Source organism: Falco punctatus (genome assembly GCF_963210335.1).
Source record: "Falco punctatus genome assembly, chromosome: 5".
Lineage (NCBI taxonomy): Eukaryota > Metazoa > Chordata > Aves > Falconiformes > Falconidae > Falco > Falco punctatus.
In genome coordinates this window covers 80,507,199-80,521,312 of record NC_137584.1, presented here as the reverse complement: position 1 = coordinate 80,521,312, position 14,114 = coordinate 80,507,199, and the positions used below count along the sequence as shown (strand labels likewise).

The 14,114-nt window shown below is 36.9% G+C and overlaps 1 protein-coding gene across 2 annotated transcripts in view; it reads right to left on the bottom strand.

Annotated features, from left to right (window-relative positions):
* Window positions 1-3,003: 3,003 nt before the first annotated feature.
* The window catches only part of NUP133 (nucleoporin 133), a 39,623-nt gene continuing 28,512 nt past the window's right edge, over window positions 3,004-14,114 (bottom strand). For both annotated transcript variants that reach the window (XM_080388862.1, XM_080388863.1), the window contains 6 exons: window positions 12,357-12,492; window positions 10,422-10,540; window positions 8,829-8,909; window positions 6,855-6,919; window positions 4,390-4,478; window positions 3,004-3,360 (listed from right to left, as the gene is read on the bottom strand). In XM_080388862.1, the coding sequence (XP_080244988.1) occupies window positions 3,224-3,360; window positions 4,390-4,478; window positions 6,855-6,919; window positions 8,829-8,909; window positions 10,422-10,540; window positions 12,357-12,492 (627 nt within the window). In that variant the 3' untranslated portion in view covers window positions 3,004-3,223. The remainder of the gene's footprint in view (window positions 3,361-4,389; window positions 4,479-6,854; window positions 6,920-8,828; window positions 8,910-10,421; window positions 10,541-12,356; window positions 12,493-14,114) is intronic.

The window sequence follows — 14,114 nt, the reverse complement described above, 5'->3', positions numbered from 1 at the left end:
ACCTGTGAGGGCACAACTGGCCCAAGGGTAAATCCTTTTAAAACTTAGGGAGTCGGGAGAGGAGGAAGAAGAAACGGTAAGCCAGAAGTACTCAAGCTGCAAGGAGTCTCCCGCAAGTGAAGGCATTTCTGCAGCTGATTTCCTCCGCTGCAAGGCAGAGCAGACGGGCCAACAGAGAAGCAGACTTTTCTCCTCCTTTATTTAATTTCTGCATCTTCCAGCTTGGCAGCATTTCTCTTTACCTCTGGCAGCGCTCTATTTCATTCTATAGATTTTCAGTTCTTGTCAAGTTATTGAAGTACGCCAGGGATAAAACATGCTATTCTCTCATACTGCTCTGCAACTTGTCATGTTATTCTTCAGTTCTGTCATCAACAACTGGTAGTACAAAAATCGGAAGTCTGAAAGCACTTAAAGGCATCACGGCCATTGAATCTATTTACAGAACTGTAATGCTCCATCACAGTTTCCAAAATACAGTCAGTTGTGTTGAATCAGAAATCAAGTAACGGAAAGCCCAACGTCACTGAAAGATAAACATTCTTAATCCTACAATGAAACCCGATGCAAGCATAAACCCCACTTCATCCCTTCTGTTTCCCTTAATTTTCTCTCCACCCCAATCTAGTTTACAACAAAATGCCCAATGGCAATGTTAACATTCTTACAGTTCTGCATAAAAGATCATTTTCCATGGGTAGATCAGATACTTAACTGGACTCTAAGTAAATTTGGCTTTGGTGCCAAGTCAGAAAATGTTTGAAGTTAGTTTCCAGAACAGAGCTGGGCACAAAGAAGATCACTATCCACAATGTGTAGCTTCTGAAATTGATCACAAATGACAACAGACAAGCTTTCCCGCTGCTCTGGTGACAACAGAAGATAGAAGCGTGGACATTCTGTACCGTGTATTTTCCGTTTCTGAGAAAACTATTTAAGAAGCAACATATACTTCCTTACTCAAAAGGAGTTACCCATACTCCTTAAGCCATTTTAACCAAAACAGGAATCTCTCTGTCCCAAGTTTGTATTTATTATGCTTGGAAACAACCTAGAGCTCTGGCATGACCTTTGATGTGCAGTGGTAAACGAAGGCATCCTCCCCATACAGTAATCTGAGACAGGAGTTCTGCACCAGAACAGCTTATTACATAATGAAATGGAGGGCAGAGAAGAGAAAGAGCCCCAGATCCCAGCCTCTTCAAGCTTTCCAACAGAATAGCGAACCAGCTCAATGTTCCTTATACAAGACCATCAAACTTCAGTTTAGACGTGGAAGTTATTCTGTTTTGGCAATAGTCAAATGGAAAGCTGTTGCACAAATGCCAAACACCTCTCAACCCAGCAGCAGAATAAACATTAGTTGTGAAGCCTACATGGCTAATAAGTTTCCCGAGACCCTGGAGAATGCTTTTGCACCAACTGGACTAAACCCATCCCAGTGGAGAAGCCAGGCACCTTGGAACAGATGGATAGCGAAAGATGAACAGGAACGCCTGCTTCTGGAGCAAGCTTTCTGGGGCTCACCCTGCTGCTCCTGACAGAGTACAGTAGACAGTCTAGGAAGGTATGAGATATCCCTGCAGTGTTTTATGGTGGATGACAGTCAATTAAAAGAGATTTCAAGCAAGATTTAACAGTCCAGTAGAAGTTCAGGTAGAACACATTTCATCAGGGGGTGGCAATCATTTGTTTGATTATTCCCTTGCTCCTAAAACACCGAGTTTATCAATGATGTGAAATCACCTTTAAAGTGACATTTAAGCAAGCATGGGGAATTCTTCTAAGGCATTAAATGACCCACTCCTTTGAAGCTGCAGCTGGGAGTCATACCCGCTCTTTTGTCTCTCAGCCATGCAAGGCTGCAGAAGAGCAAAGTTCGCTTCTTCGAACAATCTTAGAAGATGACTGCTAGTGCATTTCTTTTCCATATTAGTTAGAACCTCTCTAGATAAATCTATTCTTCCAAACATGTTCAGACTCTCAGCCCAGCTTACTGTATTAGTACAGAGAGGAGGGGAAGCCACGGCAGGGGAGTTGTGCTTTTAAAACTAGAAACTGGATTCTCTTCAACCAATTTAACTTCTGACCTTCTCAGCTGTTGGATCAAGTTGTAGCAGCAGGCATGGAGCCAGACAAGTAAAACATAAGGGCATGCAAGTTGCTCTGCATTCACTCTGGCTGCCGAGCTACTTGCGAAAGAAAGGTGCAACACATCAGATTGAAGTAACTTTTATTTAAAGATGAAAATCTGCTGCCAGTCAGAATAATTAAAATTGAAAAGTTAAATGGATTTTTTTTATTCCTGTGTCAGAGGCAACTAACTGGGGCAGTGGGGTTAAAAAAAAAAAAAAAAAGAAGAAAATTTAGCATCAACCAGTAGAGAACAAGTCAACGCATAAGGAAGATCATGCTGGACCTCCCACACTTTTATAACTGCTTTCTAGGTTTCTTCTGAGCCTAGGTTCAAGCAGTTGCTGTGAATGACGGCATGGTGAGCTGTTAATCTCATTTTTACATGTATTCTAGAAATCAGGATATAGCTTAAATGAAAGTTAGATAAAATATTAACATGTTTTTAAAAAGTTTAATCTTACAGACATAAACTGAAAGAATGGTACATTTACTGGACCAGAAGACTCTGAGAACTGTGCTTTATTCCTTTCTGTCACAGAAATGCTAAGTGACGACTGACAAGCCAGTTTGTGCCAGTAATCTTTAATGCAAAAATTGAAATTACCTAGTTTCTACAGCAAAAAGTGTTGTACAAAGAGAGAGTAGGGATATCTTACAGAATAATTATTTGTTTCTTGGGCAAGCTACATAGTCTCCCAGCATTAATGTTTTCAGTATGTTTCTGAATTGAAGTCACATCCCCAATTAAGTGAGAACAAAAGTTTCCCCACCTTCTGCAGTGGGTCCCACATTTCACTCTGTGTGTCTGTGTATCTTTGAGCCTCAGGCAGGACTCATACTGATGAAGATATAAAATGAAACCACAAGTTTATGAAAGGCACAGAAAATGAAAACTTTATTCTTCTTTTGCCCGAAAACACAACTCTGCCTCTCCTGACTAAAGCGCCAATGTCTATACATTTAAAACCAAGTATATTACTCATACTGATTTTATTACGAAGTTTTAGCAAAAAACCGAACAGAACATAAAAAAGTATCCATTAATTTAACAGGTCTTTAGAAAAAATATTTAAAAAAATAGAGAGAATCATACTTGTCCCTGAACGTAGAGTTCATAGTTTGCCTTTAACACAAATTCGAAGTAAGCACTAGTTCTCAAGTTGCCAAGTTCATCTGCTTGCAGCAAGTCCTTCACCTCTGGTAAATATTCACTTAACTGAACTCCTGCAACACAAAACCTTTTATTACAGCACTGATAAAAGTACTTTGCATTAGCAGTTAAGATCATTTTTAAGTAAACATCTGTACCTGCCTCAGTGTTAAATTACTCTTTTGAATTGAGAAGATCTAATATTACTATATACATCAAGACATGCAATAACGCTTAAGTAGCCTGTAAAACTGAGTTAAAAAAAATATTCCTACCCAAACAGGGCTTCTTAATGAATTCATGATTAAACCTAAAATCCTTAAGCCTAAAATTCAAGTATTTACTTTTTCTTTTTTCTTGGTGAAATGTTAAAAGTAAGATCAGTCATCTGATAAATACTTCTATGATCAGTCACAACATTTCAGTCTCCGGTGTGAGAGTCTTACAAAAGGAAAGAAATTGACAGGACTGAACACAGAAAACCAGAACTGTTCTGAAGAACATAACTTCTGTATTTTTGCCATGGAGCCTTCTGTGTTCTGGAAAACGTGCAGATGCAGTAATATTTAAAATGGACTTTGACTCTAAATTGTTTCCCTCCTCTCCCTCCCCCCTCCAGCTGTAACTTCGATGGCCATAACTTCCCATAGTCAGTTTTAACCCTGTGTGTGTGTGATTGTATTTTTGCTTTTGGAGGGGGAAGACAAAAGCAAAAAACAGTTTAAGCAAAAATAGATTAAGCTCCTCTGAGTGACAGTCAATTAGTTATTAATCCTGAATCTTACAGAAGACATAAGTATTTAACTCCACAAGACACACTTTGCAGTAAGAAACTGCTAAAAATCTGATGGCTGCCCTACTGAGCAAGTAATCTGAGGGTACTAAGATTATAACCAAGAAATCTGCTCATCTCACCCCCCCTACGTTTTACAGAGATAGAATTAGCTCCATATGATTATAATTACCTAGTGGAATGCATATGGAAGTTTTTATTATTCTGAGAATTTATGAACACTACTTCTTACATGTTAGTGTTCATCTTAAGCAAGTTTTGAAACAACTAAACATTTCAAGAAGTTCAATAATATTTAAGTTCACTTTACCTTCTTTCAATAGTTTTTGTAGTATTTTCACAAATATACTGTCTTTAGATGCTTCAATTGGATCATCTTTACCCTCTGAACCGGACCATCTGCAAACGAAAGGATAATTTGTGGAAAGAACTGCACAGATGAAATGAAAATTAAAAAGAAACAATACGCAGAATAATTTCATAAGTTATCAAAAGTGGCTAATACATGTTCACACAGAAGTGTTATCTGATCGGCTATAGCTCAAAGCAAACGGATTTTTTTCTATCTTCTGTTAATTATTATTTATGCTGAGTAAAACTATAATAAATTACACTACTGTAATGTAGTCTAGTTAGAAGGACAACAGAAATGCTTCCTCTCTTCTAAACTGTAAAAGAAAAATTATGTCTTTGATAAAAAATATTATTTATCAAGACAAGACCTACCTATTCTCAGTAATTATATTTTACAATTGAGATGATGAAACTATAGATTTATTTTTTGGTAGAATGAAGCAAGAGCAGTGATTTTCTAACATATGAAAAAAATGAAACAAAACAAAAAAGCAAACACCAAGAAACAGAAGAAGGAGGAAGAAACTGTAGAATTTAAGTTGCTGGCCTGTAACAGCACACACAGGTACAAAACAAATACACGTTTCATCACAAATGAGACAACCTGAAGGTGAAGACTCGTGAATGCAAGTCTCATCTGTGATAAAAAAAATCCAAACAGGTTTTTCTTAAAGATTATTTTAAATGACAATTTATCATCTTTGCAGGGCTTTATATGTAGCAGTTTTAAGTCAACACCAACCTAATTTGTTTTGCTGTGGTTCTAACCTTTCAGTTGTTAAAATTTCCTGTTCCATATGTTAAATGGCCAGACAAAACCCAGTTCTCCTACCACTCCCTAAACTAACGTGCACCTCCTCGGGCCAATGCAACAGATCTGGACCAGGCTCCCAGAAGATAGTACTGACAAATCCTCTGTACTTCACTGAAGCCCTGGATGTCACACAACGCCCAAACGTCTAGGATTTCATCTTTAATTCTACTGGGAAGAATGTGAAGGAAGGGGGTAGAGGGATTTCCTCCTCTTGAGCACAGAGGAAGACAGTGAGAACCCTATCAGATAATCAGGAGCACACTCAGCAAGGCTCTCCGTTCTACCCGAAAACCTTACCACCATCTGTAGCTGTTGAGCCAGAAAACAGTCACCTTCCTTAAAAGTAGGTACTGTAACACATCAAATGCATATTTTTGCACACAGATGAAAGTTAACACTACCTCTTTTTGAAATAGGAATCAACCTCTTTGTGAGCCTTGCTGGACTGGAAACTCAACAGGGACATCAGGTTTTCTAAACGCACTATTCAGTAAAGTGATCTCAAATGGCATCTGGTTAGCTAGCAGAGTGGGCAAAATCTTGTCAGCATTACATATGAATTGAATGGTTTAAGTATTATGTCCAGAACTCTGTTCTTGGCCCAGGGTAGGCAGGTCATAAACCAATCACTGGACTAGTCCTATGTAGGAATTGTGGATTCTTCTGTCTTGAAAATAATAGGCAGGGAAGAAAACACTTGGAATAGTGTGAACCTGTTTCTGCATATTATTTGCATCATATGTGACAATAACTTATTATAGTCATGCAACTAGGAATTTATTTTCTGCAGACCGCTGCCCTTTGGAATCTATCCTACGCATAAGTGTGAATCCAAACGCTGCCTACTTCCTTTTTAAATCAAACACATGGCACAGTGCATTTGGAATGTATTCTTTCCTCTTTTCTTCCTTAGGTCCTCTTGGAACATACATGGGAGCTAGAAAAGCTGGATAACTTCTGAAAATTAGAAAGGAAAAGGAGTATATGCCATTTGAGTTATGTGACCTGGGAGAGAAAAGTAGCACTGTTTAATGAGAAGATTCTTCGGATCAACTGGATTCAGATTGTATTTGGTGTTGTGATTCTGTAAAAGTGGCTCTCTTAAGCAGTATTTAAGGATTTGATCTCTTGCAGTCAAGAATGCAGCTTTAACTCAAAAAGGTCATGAACTTGTCAATGTGGTTCAGTGGCCAAAAATAAGTGAAATAAAAGTTGGCTGGAGTGACCTCTGCATGCATTGCTCTTAAAAAGCTTCTATTTGAAACGCTTCAAAGGAAAGAAAAAAAAAGTTTTGGCATCAGTCATTTTTTTTACCTTAGCAAAGAGTTCAAGAATGAGAGCCGCATGGGTACATTTCTGTCTCAGGTGCTGAGAATGCACGGTAGGTGGCCAGTGAGCTAAGCCAACAAAGTAATACCGTTTTTTTTTTGCTGGAGTTTCACTTTACAAATAAAAAGGCATATTCTGGACAGATACTTTATACTTTACTAAGCTTATACTACGAAATTCAACCTTTTCAGTGAGCTAGAGAATAGTATACTAAAATGTAATACTGGAAAAGCTATGTCACAAATACTCTCAGTAATTTATATTCATATTGGACTTACCCATCTCTTTGGAGAGCCTTACAGAGAATTTTAAGTTTAAGATCATTTACATCCACTTCCTCTTCCTTCAATTCACATAAGGAGAAAAGAGAGGTAGGTTAAAATTTTAATTTATTTTTTAAAATTAAAAAAATAACACCTGCTGAAACACCAAAGACTATTAATTTCCATTTGAAAACATGGCTCAGACTTTCTACATCACCACATGACTGCTGAAGACCAACTACATCAATTTGAAAAAGGGTGTTTTAAAGGAAATTGAACAAATACGAATTTATAAAACACTGTATTCTAAGCAAGTTTTATTTTAACACACTAAATGGTGACTAAAGTCAAGGCTCTTTTTTCAGCGTGGCCAAGCTAACTAGCATGCATTAGGGTCCACATCAGGCTGTATGTTTTATGAATATATTAGTAAATCTCTTCAAAGAAACACATTTGCCTTGGAAAGGGCAATCTCTTCGCTGCACAGAAATGCTGAGGTAATTGGTGTCAGAGCCCCTTTTAAAATATAATGTCAGAAAAAAGACCATATATTTTTTTCCACCTCTCAATATCCTGAAACATCACACCTACTTTAAATTCCCCTCATATGAGATAACAGAAACCATGAATACTTGAATTTAGAAGCCTGAAAGCAAGATGATGTGTCTTGACTTTACACTGCTTCTGCAAGAGAAAAATCAGGGAAAACTAGGGAACAGCTAGTTTTTAAACTCTGGTCTTGACCACCATCTCTAATTTGTGCTGAATGTTCTACGTAAGTTGTTAGAGACTCAAATATTTGAGAAAAAAATAATTTTGAAATCTCATGGGTTTAGTGTGGTATTTATTTTATTTAGATGTAAAGGAATAATAAAGTTGTCTCAGTGTTCATGAATCGTCTTGACAAAATTTAAGAGGAAAACTAACTTGAGAGAACCAAATGAGTTTGCTCATTTATTTTACTGCAAAATATTGTAATTTGGACTATGTTGTAAAAATGAAGGGGGAGAGTTAGAAAAAAAGGCACTGAATTTTCTTTTTAAGCTACGGAGAAATAACTCAGAGTAACATGCTACTCTTAGTAGTAACACTCTCCCCTCAGTACACAAAATGTAATACAGTACTAAACACAGGACAAGTAAACATATTCATATATAAAGCAAAAAAATACTAGTTAACAACAGTAAAGTTATTCAAAAGAAAAATTGATACAAGAAATTCAATTAAAACCAATTTAAAATAGATTTTAAGAACGATTTAAATATATTTATAATTATCAAACCAAAGTTATTGAAGACCAACAAAATGGCACAATGGTGTTTACAAAGCACTACTACAGAAAAGATTTTAACTTGGAGCCCTACCCAGACTACAGGAACTAGGATAATCAGAAAAGAGCTCTCATTTTCAATTGGTAAGGAATACTTTTGCTAAAAATAATACAACTTCAGGTTTTTAGGAAAGACTGTTGTTAATTCAGTTTGATGCTCCTCAAAAGTTGATCTGTTTGTGGTTCCTGGAAAATTACTCTGACAAGATATCTGATCATGCAAGATGCAGTGAGAAAGCAGATAGCAAATCTGTGGTTCAATGCTCTTTACATGTTAAAAAGCTGGCACCTATCCCACATTATCTCATAACAATCAGAGAAACTGCCAATAGGGAAGATGTAAGAACTAAACTACTGAAAACAGATGATCTTTGTCCTGTTTGGAGAAAGCCTGTAAGGAAGGCAAGGCTCTAAAAAAGAATATAGACTATAAATGGGAAGTGAAGATGAGGAGTGTCATTTTTTTAAAATGATCTAAACCATATTTGGCATGAAGTCTCCAGTGAATTAAAAACAAACTGAAGAAAACACATCAGGTTTTTTTTTAATTACCATACACTAAGCTAATATGTTAACCCACATGCACCATCCTAGCTTAAATAATAATAGATAAAAAAAATAAGACTCTGGGTTAGAAATCCTTAAAAAACTTTTCCTACCTCATCAATATATTCCAGAAGATCAAGTGCTTTCTTGAAGTCATACTCATTGGCCCTTCTGTTCTCATCACATATGTACATCTATGATATGAGAGAATAACGTAGAGAATTATTTTTAGCCTACAAACTAATGTAACTGATATCAAGGACAACTCATTGTGGGAAGACCACCATGTATTTTCCACTTACATGACCTTCTCACGAAAATATGTCTTGATTCAACTGCAAGTATTTTTATAGTAATGAATATACTTAAGGTTTTAAAGCAGCATTCCACCTACATGACAATGGTCCGTGGACAAATGATACTGGATATAAGGCTGCTAGGTTTCAAATTTAAATGCCATTTAAGGCTGTAACATTCCTGGACTATTGTAGCTAGAGCTCAGTTCCACAAATAAGCTCTCGGAATTATTTCGGTAATTAAGCTCAAAGCAGTAGTTAAGCACACGTACTGCCTTTTACCTTTTAAAACCAACAAGTTTGCTATCGCTCTTTCATCCCCCCTCTGCAACAAAATTCTAAATTAGTACTTCAAAGGAAAATCAACATTAATGCTCCTTTTATTGGCGCTTTTCAAATTTCATTCTCACATCATGAGCAGCAAATACGAACATTGGTTTGACGATAGAGAGAATTCAGAAGGAAAACTGTCATGATACCAGCACTTGCCAAGTCATGAGTGACACTTCTTACTCTTCTCTATCCCACACATAGAGTCACTTAAAAGATACAGGTAATAACTTCAGAATCTGCTATTAGCATCGTTCTAAGAAAATGAGAAGAATGTAAACAAGCATGCTATCAGCTTTTGGTTTTCCACAGGATTACAGAAAAGTAAGGAGTTCCAAAACCGACACCCAGAAAGGGCCCCATTTGTTTTACAAGGTATTGTTGTTACTAATGGTGTATTTTTTGTGTGTGTCACTGGATGGTAAAAATATGCTGACAACAGGCAGAAACCATAAGGTTACTGGTTCCTGGCTACCACCAGAAAAGGGTGTGGGAAAAGGAGTCAGTGTTATTAGCAATCCCAGTACTGGAGCAGTTCATGGTTTTGTTTCTCTATGGGTTGGGGTTTTGTTTGGTTTTGAAAAAGAAAAAGAAAAAGAGAAAGTAGAAAGACTTTGGGTGCCTCTTTGCAACAGGTGAACAAAAACCTTTTCCTGCAGAAGCCCCTTCCTTCTATACATTGCAGCATCTTTCTCCACTAAGGTGGATTTCTTTGTTCCTTCTGCCTTTTAAGTTCTGCCCCACTGAGAATGTAACAGAAGGTAAAAATTGTCTCATATCCAAAAACTGGCTTAGACCAGTAAATCAACTTCTGAAACTGATTTGATTTGTTTTTTCTTCTAGCAGCACTCTAAAGCACACATTCAACAAGAAAAAATTTGAACTAAAACCAGCATTCTGAAGTTTGGTGCTGGTGTAAACTAAGCAAAGATAAACCAAATCATGTATCCGATCTTTGGGTGCTTAGCAAGCCATATAAGGGATAAAGACTGCTGGGATCTTCTCCTTTATTTGATCACACAGAGACAGAAAACATACTGGAACTTTACCTGTGTAACCAAGTAAACAGGAAATACTTACATCAATGAGCTGAGATACAGACAACACTGGCATATCATTGAGGTTCAACTGTTTCTCTGCCAGTAACTGTTCAGGAAGGGTCTCCTGATGCAACAGAAAGCGTTCCTGTTCTGCTATTTCTGTATTTAAGGAAATGAATATGTCACGTTACTAAAATGTAATAATAAATTATATGGCACAGTAATAACTGGCAAGTCACAATATTACTGAGGTCTACAAGTATTTGTTACGAAGCATTTATTTGGACACTCATCTCTATGTTCCTGAAGCACAGAAATACGTCCACTTCAATGTTGTCATCCTGGTGACCTAGTTCTTACTTTCCACTCAGGTTCCCAGCATAATGCAGACTGGTAACTCTTCTTTATTTCCTCAAAACCACAAAATGAATACATAGGATTGGAGGGAAGCTTTTGCACTATGCAGGACAGTAAGCTGTTTGCAATTTTTAGGAGCTACCTTTTGGCTGAAGACCTGTGCCATGGATGTGCTCCACATCATGAATTATTCATTTTTTGATTGTTTTATTTTCCAATATGATCTGCTTCAGGGTCAGAAACTTATTAGGCTGAAACAATCAAAATGGAATAGTTTCAGCCGTACTGTGAACCCTGCCCTTCCTGCCCAGTTCCATCGCATGGTAGAAAAAGGAAAATAATTTTAAGGAGCATTTTATCAGTTTAAATGAATAAGCAAAATGTGGCAAAAATAATTATTTTCTTTATCAATAGGAAACTGATACACGAAGAGTGTAAATTTTAAAAGCTGTGTCATATAAAAATGTGTAGCAGAGTAAAGTCCAGACCAAATTTTAAGAGTCCATTAGTCTACTGAAATACAGCTTTGGTTTCCTCAGTTTTCTACGGTTTTCCTATTTAAAGATGAGAGTCTTCACATCAACATAGGTTTGTTGGTTTTTTTCCAGAGCAGTAAGAAAAACAAATTTAAAATTTAAGATTTCATTAAAAGTTCTATGATTTAAAAGGCAGATAATGTAAAGCTAAAACGAATTTGTAAAGGCTACTTAGTTATCATAATTATCCCCGGGCCTTCAGGATTCTTTTTTTAAGAACTGTACGTCATATACATGGATAAAGATGCAGATAAACAGAAGCAAGCTTGAGTAGTAACCTCGAGTAGTGTTTCCACGCTTCCCCCGGCGGCCAGTATCAGCTTAACGATAACTCACAGCACCGTGTGCTGCACAAACAGCATCGGGAACAGGGTATTTTCCAAAGTGAAAGGAATGGCAGAGCAGTGGAATCTTTGCATTTGATAATGAAGCAGAACAGGTATTCCTGGTTTTCCTGTTAGCATCCTTTCAGTTACGAGTATAATGAAACACCGTCACTGTAACCTTTCCAGATACAGAAAGAGTAAGGTGCTGAGAAAGCACTGCTTGATCACAAATGTATGTATTTCCAGGTATGTTATTACAATACAACATAGTCACTGGATCGCCTTGTATAGCCTAAGAGTCTCAGGATTTGAGAAGAATTCCAAATTGAGAGCCATTCAATGAACAGGCTTTAAGAAATTAAATAATTTTTACCTTGCATCTGGAAATACAAAATGGAGCGTCATGAAAACACATTCACTGTGAATGGTTCACAAGTTTCAGCCACTTCAGAACTAATGACTTCTCAAGATACTGCGCAGCTTGTTATTTACACCAGTATTTTGTGTGTTATTAGAACAAGTGAAAAGGTACACATTTCCCATGCTCATAGGCCTAACTCGGAGGTGAAACCGAATACTGAGGTTACTGCCTCATTCTGTCTTACTTATCCTTCCTGCAATGAGCATGATCACTAGTCCATTCATCCTTACCACACTGAGTTAGAGCCCTCGATTATCAATCTGCAAAATTAACGTGATTCTAATCCAATAACTTCATTAGTCTACTCTTCACTTTGCTCTGGTTTTATTTCTAACCTTCTATTTTTTCTTGAAGTATGTCTTCTGAGAAGTCAGACGCCAGTGCAGCTAATTTGCTCAAGCCAAGAAGTGTTTTCTTCTTTGCAAAATACCGTGTCTCCATATTTGCTAAAGTCTGCAATGTTCTGTGAGCCTGAAATTAATGAAGACATTAGAAATCAGTTTTATAAGTTAGCACCAGAAGGTTAGCAGATAAGGATTTGCTCTGAAGTCTCATAGCTGTTTATCATTTGTAATACTATAATCCTTATTTTAAGAAGTCATACAACTTTGCACATTAAAACTCTGCACTACACACTTCAGAAAGGGACACAGGTCTCTACTGCAATTATATCAAAAAATCTTTTCAGTACTAACCAGGGAAAAACTATCTTATGATTAAAGGACAAATTGCGACTTCACATATTATACCTCTAGGATCTTATTCAAGGCTGTGGCAGAAAAGCCAGACAAATATGATTTGACAGAACAATTTTGCATGTAGATTGATTTACTTGTTCATTCAGGAATTTGAAAAAACAAAATTATAAACTGCTAAAGTAACCAAATATATAGGCAAGATTTTGTCTATCAAACAATGGAACAGCACGTTTCTGAGCACTTACTCAGAAATAAACCGAACTACTTGTCCATTTTAGAATCCTTGCCCCCTCTTCATAGCGTTATCCCAAACCTGTGTTCTTCGCTTGGTGTGCAAGAGCCGAGTTCAGATACTTGTTTACTGCATGTCTGCACAGAGGTGGGTGCTAGGTAGTTATCCACAAAGCTAGCGTACATCTTAACACGTGGTAAAACACTTTATACACTTTGAAGAATTGTTTACAATTAAGTTTAGTCACTCTTCATTCTCACCGGTTCCTACAGCCTCGTCTCCATTTAAAGGTGCAGCATCCTTTTTTTTTCACATGCATATCCAGTGGGAAGACAGCTTTGTTAGTATGGAGCTTTCTTTAATCGAGAGTGGATTGTGATTTTCTGTTTAGTCTCATTAACCGTTTGGTTCTCCTTGAGCTTATTTTATGCCCCAGCCTGACATATTTATGGTGTCTATTCCTTCTCCCAAGGCCATGTTTAGTTAGCTGTAAGGATTAACTAACATCCTCCGTTTTTCAAGTTCTTGTTTTTCACTAGATATTCACATTTTTTCCCTCTTTTTATTTTTTTAAAGTAAATAATTCTTGTATCAATAGTGCTTTGCTATAACAGGGAAAATCTCAGCTGACAGCAATGGAATATTACAATATTCTCAGGGTGAGGTTTTTTGTTTTATTTTGTTTGGGATTTTGTTTTTGGTTTGGTTTTGGGTGGGTTGGTTTGTTTGGGGTTTTTTTAAGGGCATATACTATTATCAGCCTATAATTTGCAGTAGGATAAACATTGCCATGCTCTGCACACAGTTAAATAATGTGCACATGGATTGAAAGAAGCCATTTTTGTTTAGAAACAGTTTATTTCTAATGTGAAATACATTCACAAGTCTAGCAGAAGGAAGGAAAGACTGACCAGCAGGAAGCGGGGAGAGAATAACTGGGCAGCCTACAAGGCAACAATGGATCAAGTTTAAAAACAATGTCACATAAATCTATCCACATGCACATTTGCTACTTAAAAAAAAACCCACAGAACTTTTAAACTATGCATTTAAGAGATTAAAGTAATCAACACCTTTTTTTTACTTTTGTGATACCTCCAAATTTCTTTGCTTCAAAGTCTTGAAAGACAAGCTTCAGTTTTTCCTTTGCTGGGTAATCTGAT